The 18917-nt window shown below is 42.2% G+C and overlaps 1 protein-coding gene across 6 annotated transcripts in view; it reads right to left on the bottom strand.

The window, feature by feature from the left end:
* LOC102397820 (dendrocyte expressed seven transmembrane protein) overlaps positions 1 to 18917 on the bottom strand; it is a 43389-nt gene that overhangs the window by 10377 nt on the left and 14095 nt on the right. For 3 of the 6 annotated variants that reach the window (XM_044928602.2, XM_025265159.3, XM_044928603.2), the window contains 2 exons: positions 14433 to 14741; positions 10747 to 13371 (listed from right to left, as the gene is read on the bottom strand). In XM_044928602.2, coding sequence (XP_044784537.2) covers positions 13177 to 13371; positions 14433 to 14741 — 504 coding nt within the window. In that variant the 3' untranslated portion in view covers positions 10747 to 13176. Of the gene's footprint in view, positions 1 to 7931; positions 9719 to 10746; positions 13372 to 14432; positions 14742 to 17978; positions 18184 to 18917 lie in introns of those variants that run through there. The other 3 variants (XM_025265156.3, XM_025265155.3, XR_003103571.3) reach the window with 3 other exon arrangements.

Raw genomic sequence — 18917 nt, 5'->3', positions numbered from 1 at the left:
TAACACAAAGAGAAAGTGGGCTGCAGGCTGTGGTGGGTGGATGTTGGCTAGAAGTTAATGTAATAATGTTGGTTTGCTCTCAAAGTATGTATATGAGTCTCTGTGTATATCTGTATGGGGTGTGTGTATATATATATATATATATATATATATACACACACACACACACACACATATATGTATAGACATATTGAGTGTATTAATATATATGTAAGTGTATCAGATCAGATCAGATCAGTCACTCATTCGTGTCCGACTCTTTGCGACCCCATGAATTGCAGCACACCAGGCCTCCCTGTCCATCACCAACTCCCGGACCTCACTCAGACTCCATCGAGTCAGTGATGCCATCCAGCCATCTCATCCTCTCTCGTCCCCTTCTCCTCCTGCCCCCAATCCCTCCCAGCATCAGAGTCTTTTCCAATGAGTCAACTCTTCGCATGAGGTGGCCAAAGTACTAGAGTTTCAGCTTTAGCATCATTCCTTCCAAAGAAATCCCAGGGCTGATCTCCTATACAATAAATATTATATATGATGTTTATGTATGTTACCTTCTATTTACAGAAGGGGATACTGTTTTTCTGTTTGCAATGATATTATAAATTTTCCTTTTAAAATAAGCTTATTTAATAAAAAATGCTGGGTTGATTTAAAGCACATGTAAGTACATGATAGAACATGAATTATGCTAATATGATAAAAACTGGGGAAGGCTATGCATGAATGACTAAAGTTAGTCTGGTATCTCCTGCCTCAGATTCTGCTAGTGCTGCAGAAACTGTGGAGAGAAAGGAAAGCTGGCTTCAGGTCACTTGCCTCAGTTTCAAGCAGGGCAACTCTGTGTTTGTTGGGTTGGGAATCAGTGATTTAAAGAGTGAATTTGGAATACAAGCTACTAGATATAAAACAGATAAACAACAAGGACCTACTGTGTAGCATAGAATTATAGAATTATATGCAACATCTGAATTATATCCAACAACAGAATTATATTCAACATTCCATTATAATAACCTATAATGGAATTAACCTGAAAAAAACCTGAATCATTTTGTTGTATACATGAGACTAACACAATATCATAAATCAACTATACTTCAATTTAAAAAATCCAATGTTGGCATTGAATTGTTCATCTAAAAACTGTTAAAATGGCAAGTTTTATGTTACGTATATTTTGACACAATACAAAAATATAACTTTTTTTTTAAAAAAAGAATGAATTAGAGGAAGGGAGGTTTACTGCTTAAAGGAATATTAGTTGATACGTTTGCAAATTTCAGGAGTCCAGCATTCAGTTAATCAAGAAATTGGAGCCCAGAGAGATTAGATGACATTTCCTAGTTCCCACACAGAGGTTGTGAAGGGTGGGTCGCATTCTCATAACTCCCTCCCATGCTCTTCCCACTGTGCTCACTTCCTGAGGTAGTGGGACTTGAAGGATAGGAGGAAGTGAAGGAGGAGCAAAGACTGGAGAGTGCTTTACAGGTGGGGAGGTCCAAAAGCTCGAAGGTATGAAGGTGGAATGCAGGTGACTCTTCCCAAGCCAGGTGGGAAGAGCTTTTTGACTAAAGGGAGGGTTGGGGCAGAGGGGGGTTGAGGAATAAGGTGAGGAAATAGGCTAGGATCAGACTGGAGGGGAGCTCAAATGCCTGGAGCCGACTCATTGGAAAAGACCCTGATGCTAGGGAATATTGAAGGCAAAAGAAGAGGGCCGTAGAGGATGAGATGGTTAAATGGTATCCCTGACTCAATGGACATGAAAAAATTTGAGCACACTCTAGAGATAGCAAAGGACAGGGGAGCCTGGTGTGCCGCCGTCCATGGGGTCACAGAGAGTCAGACATGACTGAGCGACTGAACAGCCAACAACAAATGCCTGGTGTGCGTAAGTCGCCTAGTTGTGTCTGACTCTTTGAGATCCCATGGACTGTAGCCTGGCAAGCTCCTCTGTCTATGGAATTCTCCAGGCAAGAATACTGGAGTGAGTAGCCATTCCCTTCTCCTGGGGATCTTCCCAATGCTTGGGGAGGAGAATGTTAACTCCCCAGGATTTGTGATCCAAATCTCTGAGCTGGGAATTGACAGATCAAAACCAGGCTATAGAATGCAGCATGGTAAAAAGTAACTGTGATCAGATATCACTTAATAAACATACAATTTACTTAGCCTGTCTATGCCTTAGCTTTTTCATCTATGAAACAGCAACAGCATCAGAACTTCCCACTTGAGATTTTGGTGAGGATTAATGGAAATTATATACCCCAAACAATGTCTGGGATCTAGTAAGGGCTCAGAGAATAATAGCTACCATGATCTCTGACTATGCCAAAGCCTTTGACTGTGTGGATCACAATAAACTGTGGAAAATTCTGAAAGAGATGGGAATACCAGACCACCTGATCTGCCTCTTGAGAAATTTGTATGCAGGTCAGGAAGCAACAGTTAGAACTGGACATGGAACAACAGACTGGTTCCAAATAGGAAAAGGAGTTCGTCAAGGCTGTATATTGTCACCCTGTTTATTTAACTTCTATGCAGAGTACATCATGAGAAATGCTGGACTGGAAGAAACACAAGATGGAATCAAGACTGCCGGGAGAAATATCAATAACCTCAGATATGCAGATGACACCACCCTTATGGCAGAAAGGGAAGAGGAACTCAAAAGCCTCTTGATGAAAGTGAAAGTGGAAAGTGAAAAAGTTGGCTTAAAGCTCAACATTCAGAAAACGAAGATCATGGCATCCGGTCCCATCACTTCATGGGAAATAGATGGGGAAACAGTGGAAACAGTGTCAGACTTTATTTTTCTGGGCTCCAAAATCACTACAGATGGTGACTGTAGCCATGAAATTAAATGATGCTTACTCCTTGGAAGAAAAGTTATGACCAACCTAGATAGCATATTCAAAAGCAGAGACATTACTTTGCCAACAAAGTTTCGTCTAGTCAAGGCTATGGTTTTTCCTGTGGTCATGTATGGATGTGAGAGTTGGACTGTGAAGAAGGCTGAGTGCCGAAGAATTGATGCTTTTGAACTGTGGTGTTGGAGAAGACTCTTGAGAGTCCTTTGGACTGCAAGGAGATCCAACCAGTCCATTCTGAAGGAGATCAGCCCTGGGATTTCTTTGGAAGGAATGATGCTAAAGCTGAACCTCCAGTACTTTGGCCACCTCATGCGAAGAGTTGACTCATTGGAAAAGACTCTGATGCTGGGATGGATTGGGGTCAGGACGAGAAGGGGACGAGAGAGGATGAGATGGCTGGATGGCATCACTGACTCGATGGATGTGAGTCTGAGTGAGGTCCGGGAGTTGGTGATGGACAGGGAGGCCTGGCGTGCTGTGATTCATGGGGTAGCAAAGAGTCGGACACGACTGAGCGACTGATCTGATCTGATGATCTCTGAGGGGCTTCCCAGGTGGGGCTGGTGGTAAAGAACCTGCCTGCCAATGCAGAGGACGTAAGAGAAGTGGGTTTGATCCCTGGGTTGGAAAGATCCCTTGGAGGAGGGCATGGCAACCCACTCCAGTATTTTTGCCTGGAGAATCCCATGGACAGAGAAGCCTGGTGGGCTACAGTCCCTAGGGTCATTCAAAGTTGGACACAACTGAAGCAACTTAGCATGCACATATGATTTATGAGGACTGAACTGACTCTAGAAATGGAAGTGCCTTGGCTGAGCTAGCTCGTAGCGGAGCCAAAATTAGAAGTCAGATCCTATAATTTCTAATTCAACATTGTATCATATTTTAAAACAGTGGGTTATTTATTTTCTGATACGATTATTTATTTCTGATATGCATTAGCATTTCTACTTGCAAGGCATAGGGCTCTTATTCTTTTTGGGCAGTCACTACAATGGTTTCCTTTTAGAAAAAGAATTTTGATCAATTTCTTTCATTCTCTAATTAATATATTACATTTAGAGTGAGTGCACTGTTTGCTTTGAAAAAGCCAGACTTTCCATTTTCAGCCAACTGATGTTGCAGCCTTACTTTAAACCTTATGAAATTATGACATTTAGAATATAATAACTATTCTGATTGTTTCTTTGTGTCTGTGGAGAAAACATTTATTTTGACCAAATGCTGTCTTTTCCCTCTTTTCATCAAATGGATCATACTTACGATCCAAGTGCATCTGTTGTTCTTTATGACTGATTGATCAGCCATGAAAGAACAAACAAATCAGATGCTGAAACTTGGGTGGTAGGTTATCGGTGATTCTCTCCAGGAGACTGCAGTCTCCTAAAGAATCATAGATCTGAAGAGATGGCTTCTCACTGAGGAACAAAGGGTTTAAACTTCACAGTGGAAAGCCTCCACTTTTAAGATCTGTATCTAAGAGATGGGCTGCCAAGACATCTAACTTTGAAAACCAATAAGGCTCTGTCCACAAGCCCCACGAGGCTATAGGGAGGTGGGCTCTTAAAGGGTTCCTGTCCTGGGATGCACCAGCCTGAAAGCTCAGGGTGTGTAGGGCAGAGACAGAGTGCTTGGACTTTGTGAGAGAGAAGCCCATGTGCTGATCTTGGAGTTGGCCTGGGGGCAGGCATCTGATCTGACACGTATTTGGGGGCCTGCTGGCACTCTGAGGGGGGAAGTTAGGGGTCTGATGGCCACTGTCTTGGCTCTCTGCCCATCACCTCTGGACCCTGGGATTCCCCCAGTGGAACTTTTATAGGCATCTGGCTCTCAGTCTTTGCAGCTGCTGTCCAGGGGCCACTTCTTGATTGCCTGGCTCTGATAGGCAGCCAGGCTTGCATGCCTGGATCCCAGGGCACTGTGGCAGTCTGCGAGATGGTTCTTGGTTGGTAGCCACCCGGGGCAGTGCACAGGTGGTGATCTGAGGTGCTCCCCCGAGTCCCGCACGAGGCTCTCTGTCCGGGTGGCTTCTTGGCTGGTCCTGGAGCTTTGACTGGAAGGACAGGGCCACCTGTAAGGCCCTGTGAATGCAGATGTGCTCTCAGGGCAGGTAGGCTAGTGCAAAGCATCTCTGTGCCCTCCCACTGCCTCACTGTAGCTTGTGGATATCTCCCAGATGGAAGTGCATATGGTCATCTAGAGCCCCAGTTTGGGGGGTTGCTGCCCAGGGGACACCTCAAGATGATGGCCAGGGAGACATACCTTTGCAGTCCTGTAGCACTGGTATAGACTTACATGCTTTAAAGTTGCTGCCTGACAGTCTGGCTTCTTAATCACATACCACCACATGATACGTTGTTGTTGTTCAGTCACTAAGTTGTATCCTACTCTTCGTAACCCCATGAACTGCAGCACACCAGGCCTCCCTGTCCTTCATTATCTCCGAGTTTGCTCAAATTCATCTCCATTGAGTCACTGATGCTATCCAGACTTCTCATCCTCTGTCACTCCTTTCTCCTCTTGCCCTCAATCTTTCCCAGCCTCAGGGTCTTTTCCAATGAATCAGCTCTTTGCATCAGGTGGCCAAAGTATTGGAGCTTCGGCTTTAGTGTCAGTCCTTCCAATGAATATTCAAGGTTGATTTCCTTTGGGATTGACTGGTTTGATCTCCTTGCTGTGCAAGGGCCATTCAAGAGTCTTCTCCAGCATGACAGTTTGAAATCATCAATTCTTCGGCCCTCAGCTTTCTTTATAGTCCAACTCTCACATCCATACATGACTACTGGAAAAACCATAGCTTTGACTATACAGACCTTTGCCAGCAAAGTGATGTCTCTGCTTTTTAATACACTGTCTATGTTTGTCATAGCTTTTCTTCCAACAAGCAGCATCTTTCAATTTCGTGGCTGCAGTCACCAACTGCTGTGATTTTGGAGCCAAAGAGAGTGAAACCTGAGACTGTTTTCACTTTTTCCCCATCTATTTGCCATGAAGTAATGGGACTGGACGCCATGATCTTCATTTTTGAATGCTGAGTTTTAAGCCAGCTTTTTCACTCTCCTCTTTCACCATCATCAAGAGGCCCTTTAGTTCCTCTTCACTTTCTGCCATCAAAGTGATATCATCTGCATATCTGAGGTTGTTGATATTTCTCCCAGCAGTCTTGACTTCATCTTGTGAGTCATCCAGCCCAGCATTTCACATGAGATACTCTGCATACTAGTTAAATAAGCACGGTGACAATATACAGCCTTGACATACTTCTTTCCCACTTTTTAACCAGTCCATTGTTCCATGTCCAATTCTAACTATTGCTTCTTGTTCTGCATACAGGTTTCTCAGGAGGCAGGTAAAGTGGTCTGGTATTCCAATCTCTAAGAAATTTCCACAGTTTTCTGTGATCTACTCAGTCAAAGGCTTTACCTTAAGTCAATGAAGCAGAAGTAGACGCTTTTATGGAATTCCCTTGTTTTCCTATGATCCAGCAAATGTTGGCAATTCAATCTTCAGTTCCTCTGCCTTTTCTAAATCCAGCTTATTTATCTGGAAGTTCTTGGTTCTGCTGAAGCCTAGCTTGTAGAATTTTGAGCATAATTTTGCTAGCATGTGAAATGAGTACAATTGTACGGTAATTTGAACATTCTTTGGCATTGCCTTTCTTTGGGATTGGAATTAAAACTGACCTTTCCAGTCCAGTGGCCACTGCTGAGTTTTCCAAATTTGCTGGCATATTGAATGCAGCACTTTAACAACATCATCTTTCAGGATTTGGAATAGCTCAACTGGAATTCCATCACCTCCACTACCTTCGTTTGTAGAATGCTTCCTACTGCCGACTTGACTTCACAGTCCAGGATGTCTGATTTTAGGTGAGTGACCACATCACCATGGTTATCCAGACTACTAAGACCTTTTTTATATAGTTCTTCTGTGTACTCTTGCCACCTCTTCTTAATCTCTTCTTCTTCTGTTAGATCCTTGCCATTTCTGTCTTTATTGTGCCCATCTTTGCATGAAATGAGAACTCTAAATATGAAAAATAATCTTCTACAATCTCACCAGCAATCATTGACTTTTTCATTCATGCCACTCTCTAATCTGTCCAGTTTATTTTCAGAATCTGTAATGACTTTTGTTTTCTTATATGGTGATTTAAAAATACTATATTTGTTCAGTCAAAAAAACCCACCTCTCTTAAAAAGTTATGCATGTGCTTACTAAACACAGCATTAGTTTCTAATGTGTATGTCAGTGATAAATTTACGAATATCCTGGATTACCCTCCTTTTTTTCTTGTGCTCTCCTGCAATAGTTCCTGGACTGACTTTGCTAACTGGTGCTTGTCAAAATAGATATTTTATATTCACCTCTTCAATTCAAGCTTACTAAACTTCACAGATATAGTGGTTCCAAACCATGATATATTATAAAGAACAAGCAATTAGCTTGTCATTTTATTTAAAAGTACAAAGTTCCAATTTCAAAAGTTTTGCATGCATTTACCGTAATTACATGAGAATCTTTTCAAAGCTGCTTTTTAATCTTTTGAGTTTCCCTGTCTAACTTTGCCAAATACTTTGATAGTAGTAATAAATCTTTACAATAATTATTTTTAAACAAATTTGCTTAGATTTTAAGACAAGTTTAATTTTTGTAAGCAATTTTATAAATATAGAAAGATACTGGGCATTCTTGAAAGCAATTATTTAAAAAGCTGACCTAATAAATTCTCTGGTGTATGAAGTTTGATGAATTTATATATGGTGTATGAACTTCTATAAATGCACACCACTATATCTTATGTTATCATAAGGCTTAATGATTATGGTCTTAGGGTAACATGAAAGGTTTCTTTTAAGTAGTACCCAACATCTTTAAGCAGAGAAGGCAATGGCAACCCACTCCAGTACTCTTGCCTGGAAAATCCCATGGATGGAGGAGCCTGGTAGGCTGCTGTCCATGGGGTCGCTAAGAGTCGGACACGACTGAGCGACTTCACTTTCACTTTTCACTGTCATGCATTGGACAAGGAAATGGCAACCCACTCCAGTGTTCTTGCCTGGAGAATCCCAGGGACTGGGGAGCCTGTTGGGCTGCTGTCTATGGGGTCGCACAGAGTCGGACACGACTGAAGCGACTTAGCGGCAGCAGCAGCAACATCTTTAAGAGAACAATTAACTGTCTTTACTTGGAGGCAGTGTGAAGGATTGGTGACTCTAATCATTTTTATCAGAGTAATTAAAGTAAATGAGTTAACCATATCATTAAAACTTATTTTGCCTTAAATGCAACAATAATAATAATGGACCTCAGTGGTCTTTGTCAGTATTACTGACTGGGTGAAAGAGTTAGTGCTTGCTTCCTTAGGCATTAGATATTTTTATTTCTTTCTCTTAAGTGAATTAAGACAAAAATGTATGATACGGGAAGATGTAAACATATCCCATATTATAATTCGGATTGACTAGGTTCTAACCGAAAAAGCAGCAGATACAGAATCTAAGAGGAAAAACAATATTTAACATCCTCAGTATGACAGTAAAAGAAATGTATTAGTATGAGGATTTTTAGAATTTTTGTATCTTATTGTCAAAGAGAAACACAACTGACAACAAATATGGAGTCAATGAGGGCATCATAATGACACTTATAGCAAAATATGACCAAGTGCAGATTCATGAGAAAGAGTGATTTAGACCACGTGACACAGTTTATAAGCCATTAAAATTAGAGGTGAAAGGGAGCTGTATTAAATTACTTAGGGCAATACCTTTCTGCCTCTACAAGATTAAGAGAGCGCACTTCACAATAGATGTCTTCAGAAATTTAACTGACCATTCATTTAAATCTAAAGTGGATAAGCTGAAATTTAATAAGCATTTTATGTCCTACATTAGATTGGCCCTAATAAGCAAGTCTGAATCTTGTTTTCAAGATGAAAATTGCCTTTGGTGACCAGCACCTCTTTGCCTGTCTGTCCTTCCAGTAGGGACAAGCTCTTCAGAATAAGGGCAAGCATGCCTAACAGATAATAACAGCAGGACATTCTCCAGGTGTCTGGCGAACTGTTCAAAGTCATGGTCCGTTAGAAACAACAAAGGTAATTTAGTTTCAAGGAAATTAAGACCCCTTTACCAACGCCTTTAGTGCCCTTCTCCTAGAGGAGAGGGGTAAACAGAGCATTCAGTTTAGAGCATTCAGACGAGGGCAGAGAAACAGGCCATTGTTCCCTGAAGGCACTGCCTGCTCCATGCCCTCGGGACTTAGCAAAAGCTACCACATATTATTATTTATTGTCTAAGCATACGTCTGTCTTCCTGACTAGACTGAAAGCATCCCAGAGGCAGGGACAAAGGTGAGTTATCTGGGCATCCCCAGCACCTTCTATGTGCCCTGTTCAAATTTTTGCTGTGGATAAAGGTGATATTTTTAGGTAAATAAGTAAGCTAGTTAATTAATAGAATTTAGAAAGGCGGAGGATCCAATTTTCTCTAAAAATTGAGTAGTAGTAGTAGTATTTTTAATTTTTCATTAAAGTATAATTGATTTATAATGTGTTCTTTTCTGTCATGGAGCAAAGTGATTCTGTGATATATACACATTCTTTTTAAAATATTCTTCCCCACTATGGTTCAGCATAGAATACCGAATATACTTCTCTTTGCCATACAGTGCTTGTGTGCTAAGTCTCTTCAGTCCTGTCCAACTCTGCAATTCTTTGGACTGCAGCCCGCCAGGCTCCTCTGTCCATGGGATTCTCCAGGCGAGAATACTGGAGTGGGTTGCCACGTCCTCCTCCAGGGGATCTTCCTGACTCAGAGATCAAAGCCGCGTCTCTTACGTCTAAGCTGCAATGGCAGGAGGGTTCTTTAGCACTTGGCCACCTGGGAGGCCTGTGCTGTACAGCAGGACCTTGCTTATCCATTCTATATAGAAGAGCTTACATCTGTTACTCCCATCTCCCACTCCTCCCCTCCCCAACGCCCTCTCCCTTGGCAACCACAAATCTGTTCTATCTGTCCTTGAGTCTGCTTCTGTTTTATAGATAGGTTCATTTGAGTCATATTTTAGATTCTACATAAGAGTGATACCATATTGTATTTGTCTTTCTCTTTCTGACTTACTTCACACAGTATGGTAATCTCTAATTGCATCCACATTACTGCAGATGGCATTATTTTGTATTTTTTATGGCTGAGTAGTATTCCATTGTGCTGATATATAGGCACCACATCTTCTTTATCCATTCCTCTGTGGATGGACATTTAGGTTGCTTCCATGTCCTGGCAACTGTAAGCAGTGCTGCTATGAACATAAGGGTGCATATATCTTGAATTATAGTTTTGTCTGTATATATGCCTGGGAGTGGGATTGCTAGATCATGTGGTAATTCTATTTTTAGTTTTCTGAGGAACCTCCATACTATTTTCCATAGCAGCAGCATCAACTTTCATTTCCAGCAACAGGGCAGGAGGGTTACCTTTTCTCCACACCCTTTCCAGCATTTGTTATTTGTAGAGTTTTTCATGATGACTATTCTGAACTGTGTGAGGTGGTACCTTATTGTAGTTCTGATTTGCATTTCTCTAATCAACAATATTGAGCATCTTTTCATGTGTCTACTGGCCATCTGTATTTCTTCTTTGGAGAAATGTCTATTCGGGTCTTCTGCCCATTTTTTGACTGTATTGTTTGGTTTTTTGTTGTTTTTGTTGTTGAGTTGTATGAACTGTTTGGAAATCAAGTCCTTGTCATTTACAAATATTTTTTCTCATTCTGTAGGCTTTTTGTTTTGTTTATCGTTTCCTTTGCCATGCAAAAGCTTGTAAATTTGATTAGGTCTCATTCGTTTATTCTTGTTTTTATTTCTATTGCCTTGGGAGACTGACCTAAGAAAACATTGGTACAATTTATGTCAGAGAATGCTTTGCCTATGATCTCTTCTAAGAATTTTATGGTATCATGTCTTATGTTTAGGCCATTTATTTTGTGTATGAGTGTATTCTAACTTTAGCAGTTGATTTTTTGCCTTAGTTAATGTGGGGCAGATCCCTTCTGTAGGAGAAATAAGTGCCAAATGAGTAAAAAAAATCACATATCGTATCAATTTATTAATATGTATATTTGTTTAGAAAATACAGTAAAGCATAAAATCATTAGAATATTTATAAAATCCAAAACTACAAATTTATCTTCACCACAGGTCTTCTTTGGTCAAAAAGTTATGCTAATTAAATCAGCACTTATCAGAGTTTGGGCTCTAGAGCTGGTCCTATGTGCTATTAATAGTTATTACAATTAAAATTGTACCAAAGTTTAATAATTTGAGAAAATTTGGGGTGAAACAAAATTATATGATATTCCTTTATTATAGGGTTTCTCAAAGATCTATGATTATAGGGTTTCTTTTAATTCTTAAAAATTATGCCAACATGCTTTATGGATCTTCAAGGTTGGAAGGCAGCTGATATGGATTTATTAACATCATTTATCTCTTTTATGAAACAACTAAGGGATTAGTGGTTTGAGGAACACACTTTGGCAAATGCTGACTCAGACGGAATTCTAATGTAGGCTCCTTCTGCTAGAGAAATTTCACCATTGACGACCTGTATTTAAAGAACTGCAATGTAAAACTTCCTGGAATGATGGTTCTCAGTGCTGGCTGACTGTTAGAATCATCTGGGAACTTAAAACATGCGGAAGCCAAGACCCCATCCTAGGCAAGATAAGTCAGGGTTTCTGAGGGTAAGTTTCCCATCGAGAAGATAGAAATAATACTACCAACCTCACAGGATTATCATGAAACATAAATGAGATCATATGTGTAAAATGCCCACTCCAGTGCCCAAAATGAAAGTTGTCTTTGAAAAAAAAAGTTTCTTTCTAGGGATAATGTAGAATTTCAATTTAAAAATGTAGAAGATATTATGAAAGTAGAAAATCACTATTTGGCTGGCACTGTTTTGCCTCCTTGAATGCAAAAACTAAAGGGTAAATGTATGATGAGAAACAGGATGTTTGCCCAGTCTCGAAGGATTTCCTCAGGACATACTTACTCATTACAAAGGGAAAATAGCGACTTCAACAGTGGAAGAATCTGCGGACCCCATCTTAATTAAGCAAAGAAAGGTTGCCTCACCAGTAACGAGGCATGTCAACATGACCTACCCCAATCTCGTGCATTGAGACGAGCATGTCAGCACTTCTGCAGTACCGTTGCCAAAAAATACGTCTCCGGGGTTCCCTTACTAGGAAACATCGGACAAACCCAAATCAAAGAACATTTCACAAAATAACTGGCAGCACTCTTCAGAAGTGTCAAGGTCATGAAATAAAAAGAAAGGAACTGTCCCCGATCAGACAAGAGTAAGGAACTATGACAAACACATACAATGCGTGAGGCTGGACTGGATCAAGGACCAGTCCTTGGGACATTAGTGGGATATTAGTGGGACAATTGGTGAAAATCCAATGAGTTTTGTAGATTCTGCATTTTCCAAATGCTATTACCTGGCTACAATTGTGCTGCAGTTATATAAGATGGTAACTTTCAGAGATGAGGGGTGATGGGTAGGTGGAATGTGGTACTATTTTGCAACTCTTTTGTAAGTCTGAAAAATTTTCAAAATGAAAAGTTTTAAAACATTTGATGTGTATTTCTTTCCTACTCGGACACTATAGAGAAAACAGAATCAGTATTTTTTTTTCTTAGGTATTACAGGGGAAGTATGTCTCTGTGCTCTACGGTGTATGTTCAGTATCGTGAAAAAGAGGCCCAAGGTGAACATTGTAACCAGTCTTTCATATGATGTTAATAAATGTGTTCTCTAAATAAATGTGGCTAGAGAATTTGGTAAAAGAGGAAAAACCAAAGAGATCCAGGAAAGTAGAGGGTAGGAGAGAGGAGATGGTGGGAAGAAATTGGGAGCTGCTGGAGACGGGTTTTGGAAAGAGTTCTTGAGTAAGGCTGCAGGAGGCAGACAGACAGTTGTGAGAATAGGAAATAACCATGAAGGATATTAAGGAGGGCAGAGAAGGGACAGAAGCACTGAAAGATATTTTCCTGGCATCATACATGTATTTCTCCTTGATATTCACTTGTTGAGTCTATAGTAGAGATTTTTATTTTTTCTAATTTTTTCCTTTGAATATTAATCTATGCTGAGACTCATCCCTGAAGGGCCTGGGTTATAGTCCTGTTACACTGAGACACAGCCCAGACCACGTGCCTGGTCTGTGAGACAGACAGCTTAACCGTTTACCTGGGAGCCCTTTATGGAAAAAGTAGCTTGACCCTGCAAACTTAAGCTGCTGAAGGATCCTGCTGTGCAGTTCTCTCTTGCTGGGGATGAGGAAGGGCTGCCATCTGTAGACTTGAGAAGGACTGCTGGCACAGGGTAGACGAAGAGCTGTGTGGGGTCTCTTCTGGGTTGTCTTCATTGGCAATGTCCATTTGTTTCTTCCCAATCATTTTCAAGACTGGAAGCCAGAAATGAATCTGAAAAGACACAAAGTTGGATGAATGAGCATTAGAATTATTTCAGCTGCCACTGACATAAACTTTTCAAAAGACTTTGAAAATGGCCAGAAAAGCTTATCCTTAAGGATTGTCTTGGTCTTTCATTGTCTATGAAATATTTTCCGATTCTGTAAGTTGTAGATGGCTGATGGCAACAATGCAAATTATTCTTGTCCACAGTTATGCAAATGAATTTCACCCAGTAGGATACAACTCATCCTCCCATCCACCCTGTTGGAACAAGCCAGTTTTGCATCTATTAAGCAAATTAATTTTGGTCTTCTCAGTGGTTTGTATATATGTGTGTGATTTAAATTGTTCTTTGAATTGGTTGGAATTTCTTACTGTTCCCTTTTTAATTAATAAGTTGAATAAAGTCTTTGACAAACGTTCATTTTATATGTGTGTGAAAGTCATTATGTCATCATACATATGTATAAATATACGTATATCATATAAATATCATCATATATTTTTAAAAAACTTCAATGTTTATTTATGCGGCTGCACCAGGTCTTAATTGCAGCAGGTAAGACCTAGGTCCCTAACCAGGAATCAAACTCGGGTCCCCTGCATTGGAAGCTTGGAGTCTTAGCCACTGGACTACAAGAACAGTCCCTATGTCTTTTAATGCTGGACAATGAGCAAATTCTTTGGAGTTCACCAGGTTGTAGCAGATACTTCCCTGCTGTTCTTTACTTACTCTGGTAAAATGACTCTGGGCATTATCCTTTAGTAGCCATTAGAGGAGGCCTTCTCAGTAGCTTCTCTTCGATAAGACTGAAAAACTCACTTGGAATCAGCGTTTTGAACGATTATTCTTGCAGAATCTTCTGGCACGACCAGCATTATTGTAGAATCTTCTGGACCTAGCCATGTATATCTGTTCCCCATCTTCACCCCCTCACCCCCAGGGTCTCCCCACCTGTTGCTGGGGATATAAGCCTTAACGTAAACTTGAAAGAGTGCTTTGAAATTCCATTTGCCCTTGAAGCTCAAAATTTCCCTAGTTACAGGTCACACCCCCATTTCAGCTTTACCTTTGTAAAGTACAGGCTCAGTTTCCCCTTTACTTCTCCCACTGGCCGCTTTGATCTTTTCTTCAGTATCTTCGCGTGGAGGTATTGCATGCGCTCCCTCTGCACGCTTGGGTAGAAGGACGCTGACACCAGGATTTTAAGTTGCATCAGGACGGAGGACAGCAGTCCTAGAGTCACTAGTATCACAAGAATGATGCTGAGAGGAATCCAGGTCTTAGATAGAAGGAGCTTCGGTTTAGGGATGCAGGTCGGTTCAAACAGAGATATATTAAAGGAAGAAGCATGGATGATATCTTGAGTCCCTTGTTCCTAAAATGAAAGAATAAAAACATCAAGATCCATGCCATTTTCATACCCTGCCCTAGTCTTTTCTCTGTACTGCTCTGCAGCAGGTAGCATTCATCTTAAAACAGGCAGGGAGCTTTGGTGGAAGGAGCTATTCCAACTCCTTTTATGTGCAATGATTGGAGTAAAGAAGGGAGGAGTTTTCGTTGTAGCTACTGCAGTGTTTTGCAAAGTGGATTTGGGGAAATATCGATTTCCTTGAGAGAAGGATATCAGGTAAGTTTATTTGCTCTGTCTCGTCTTTAGAGAGAAATGATGCCCACGAGACTGTTGAAGGCTCCGAGAAGAAAGCAGAGAAATTTGTTCGCTTCAGCAAATCCTTCTCCTACTAATGTTTGAAAGGATTTTAAAATAATTTGTTTATTTTAGTTTTGGCTGCACTGGGTTTTTATTGCTGCACACTGGCTTTCTCTAGTTGTGGCAAATTGGGGCTACTCTCTAGTTGCGATGCCTGGGCTTCTCATCGTGGTGGCTTCTCTTGTTGCAGAGCACAGGCTTTAGGGCACTGAGGTTTCAGTAGCTGTGGCACACCCATGGGCTTAATTGCTCTGCTGCATGTGGGATCTTCCAGACCAGGGATCAAACCCATGTCCCCTGCACTGGCAGGCAGATTCTTAACCACTGGACCACCAGGGAAAAGAAAAAAGTGAAAGTCACTCAGTCATGTCTGACTCTTTGCGTTCCTTGGACTATGTAGCCTGCCAGGCTCCTTTGTCCATGGAATTCTCCAGGCCAGAATACTGGAGTGGGTAGCCATTCCCTTCTCCAGGGGATCTTAGCAAACCAGCGATCAAACCCGGGTCTCCTGCACTGCAGGCAGATTCTTCACCATCTGAGCCACCAAGGAAGCCCAGACCACCAGGGAAGTCCTCTTCTAATAATTTCGACCACCCACGTATGGAACACCTGTTTCTATACTTCAGAGGATGTGGGATTCATGAAAGATGGTTTTAGCTCAACTGGAAGAGATTTTTTTTTGTAGCAGACCCCATCAAGACCCAGTCATAGACTCTGCATCTTGACAAATACCCCGTCAGCAGACCACAAGGTCATAAAGATGTGGAGGCATTGAATTATGTTCTCAGTCACCCTTCTAGAGCTTGAAGTGGCGGGGATGGGGTAGAATTATTCTTGATGCAAGGATACTAAAAAGAGTATATTTACTGAAAGTGGTTCTAAAATCCTATTTATAGAGGTCTCGAAATAGGACAATTTCTCATCTCTCTTGGATGCTAGGAGGGGTGCATTCCTTCCTGCTTGAAGGCAACAGAATAAACCAGCTGCCCTCATCAAACTGACCCAGAGGGCAGATGACATTGGGCCACCCAGACAAGCCACCAGCAGGAGACATGTGTGCTGATTCAGCTCTTACTTTTCCCCTGACCTGAGAAAGTCACATCATCTCTCAGTGGATCTGTTTTCCAATTTGGTAAAACAGGAATTAATGGACCAGATCCTGCCCACGAATAAACTACTCCCAGTGTAAATTAAGCACCTTGGGGATGGAGCATTAACCTTATAGACTGGAATACTTAGTAAGTTATTATCACCCCAGCGCCCCAGAGCCCTGGGGCCCAAAAGCCGGCAATGACTTCTGAAAAGAACCCAACCACGCCCAGAGAACACCGTGCACCTTGGATTCACCCCAATACCAGTGAAAAATCTGGAAACCCCAATCCTGGGACTTTAACACAAATGTCAAGTCCAATCTGCAATTTCCCTAGCACTGTAGCTAGGCAAGAGAAAGCCTTCTTGTTGTCTCTCCTTTTCTCTTTTTTAAAAAAGACAGTTTGCCTGAGATTAAGTAGAGAGTTTTCAGTCCCCAGAGCAAAGGCATGCACTCTTTTTAATACCGTTGAAGAAACAAACACATTGATTGAGTCAGTGATGAGAAATCCTGCAATAAAAAAGCAGCGGGTGTCTGGTCTGGAAAGAAGTTATTTAGTTTAGGAATCTAACTGGGGATTTTGCAGTTGGGAATCAGGATTGAGTCAACACTTTCGTAAGGGCTTGATAGAGGGTAGTGTGGAAGACAAACTCTCAAAATACAGAGCAATGTATTAAATGGTATTCCAATGTTTTAAAATGCGCTTGCCTCTCCCAAGTAAACAATTTGCCAGAACGGCATCGAGTCACAAACGAAAAGATTCACTCAGGTAGCAGACAGTCCTAAAAAGTTAATGCAGAATGGTGTTGGGCATACAGTAGGTGCTCAATAAGTAGCAACCTAGTAGCTACTTTTTCTTACAGTGCCCAGCCACCCAGCCAGGTCTAGTCACATCATCTCCCATCTTTCTTCTTTAAATAAATCATATGAAAGTGGGAGGAACCTTGAGCCAGTGTTTCTCCTCTTGCTTACTGCTGCTGCTGCTAAGTCGCTTCAGTTGTGTCTGACTCTGTGCGACCCCATAGATGGCAGCCCACCAGGCTCCCCGTCCCTGAGATTCTCTAGGCAAGAACACTGGAGTGGGTTGCCATTTCCTTCTCCAATGCATGAAAGTGAAAAGTGAAAGTGAAATCTCTCAGTCTTGTCCGACTCTTCACGACCCCATGGACTGCAGCCTACCAGGCTCCTCCGTCCATGCGATTTTCCAGGCAAGAGTACTGGAGTGGGTTGCCATTGCCTTCTCCTCTTGCTTGACTGCTTTGCAAATCTGCCGCAACAGAGGGACCAGAAATCTCCAAGGACATTCAGGAATAAGAGAGGCATTGACAGTCACGTGGAAGCCGGCCGCTGGAGGCATGGTCTGCCAGGTTCCGCAGCAGAGTCTGAGAGGAGCCGGAACAGCAGTCTCATACTCACATCTGTCCCAGCGCCCACTGCTCTGCTGTCCTTGTGAGTGTCCGAGTCGGCCTCCCCCCGCCAGATCATGAGCTGATTGATGGTAGCCCTCACGCTTGAGACATCTTTGCATCCCCAGGACCCCCTCAACAACACCCAAAAATGTATTTGTCAGGACACTGTCACTGGGAAGTTTCTGGGCCTTTTTCAAAAGGCATAGATTGCTTCCCTCTCCCACCGCCGTCTCCCCACCCAACCCCCGTTTAAAACAGTGAGAATTCACAAACCAGGCATGGGTTTTGGCTGAGAGAGAAACAGATGAGAGAGGAGCAAAAAGAGAAAGAAAGAGAGGAGCTGGTTAAAAAAGGGACTATAGGAAGGGGATGGGCTGTGGGGGAGGGAAAGAGGGGTTCTTTTACCAGCTGCCCCCCAGGATCCAGCCAGCCTGAAAAATCTTATTTGGCTTCCATCTGACACGCTGCTTCCATTATCCACTCTGCTCCAGATATCTTGAGCAATAGGGGGTTCTTGTAATTAACTGAAGTCTTCAGGGGAAGGAAATGCTCAGAGTAATCAACTCTGAGAAGCAACCCAGGAGTGGGAGGGACAGGGGCCAGACAGCACCTGCAGACCAGGAGAAAAGGGAGGGAGAGTGTGGACACCGCAGGAGGAAGTGGGGTTTCAGAGGAGGGTTTCCAGGTCCCCTTCTGTCCTTCCCCTCTGAGATTTCCCCCGGCAGAGGCACAACCTCCTGTAGCTCCATAAAGAGGAAAGAAAGTCCGACACATGGAAACAGTGGACCATGTTTTCACCAGCCCAGGCCAGTGCACACCACCCAGTGTGCATGACTTCCCTACACACACGCATGTGCAAACACATACAGCTATGCACATTGTGTGTGCACATGCCCACAGACACATACACGAGACACACAAGTGCACATCCCACCTAGCTCAGCTCCACACTGACTGGGTTTAAAAACAAGTAAGACAAGTATCTGACAGCATGCAGATCCTCTGAAATGTCCAGAATGGGCTGTTGTGTCTGACTCTTTGTGACCCCGTGGACTGTAGCCCTTGATGCTCCTCTGTCCATGGCAGATATTCCACCCAAGGATACTGGAGTAGGTTGCCATTTCCTACCTTAGGGAATCTTCCCAACCCAGGGATTGAACCCAAGTCTCTTGCATCTCCTGCAATGGTAGTTGGATTCTTTACCACTGTACCTGGGAAGTGGCAAGGGAAGCCCCCTGAAATGTCCACGTAATCATAAACTGCCACAGGGAAAAAATGGAAAAGAGGAAAGGTGGGATGAACAAAAACCATGGTCTTTTTTGTTGGGACACGGCTGCCCCAGGA

Source organism: Bubalus bubalis, chromosome 15 (genome assembly GCF_019923935.1).
Source record: "Bubalus bubalis isolate 160015118507 breed Murrah chromosome 15, NDDB_SH_1, whole genome shotgun sequence".
Taxonomy (NCBI): domain Eukaryota; kingdom Metazoa; phylum Chordata; class Mammalia; order Artiodactyla; family Bovidae; genus Bubalus; species Bubalus bubalis.
This window is presented reverse-complemented; position numbering and strand designations above follow the sequence as displayed.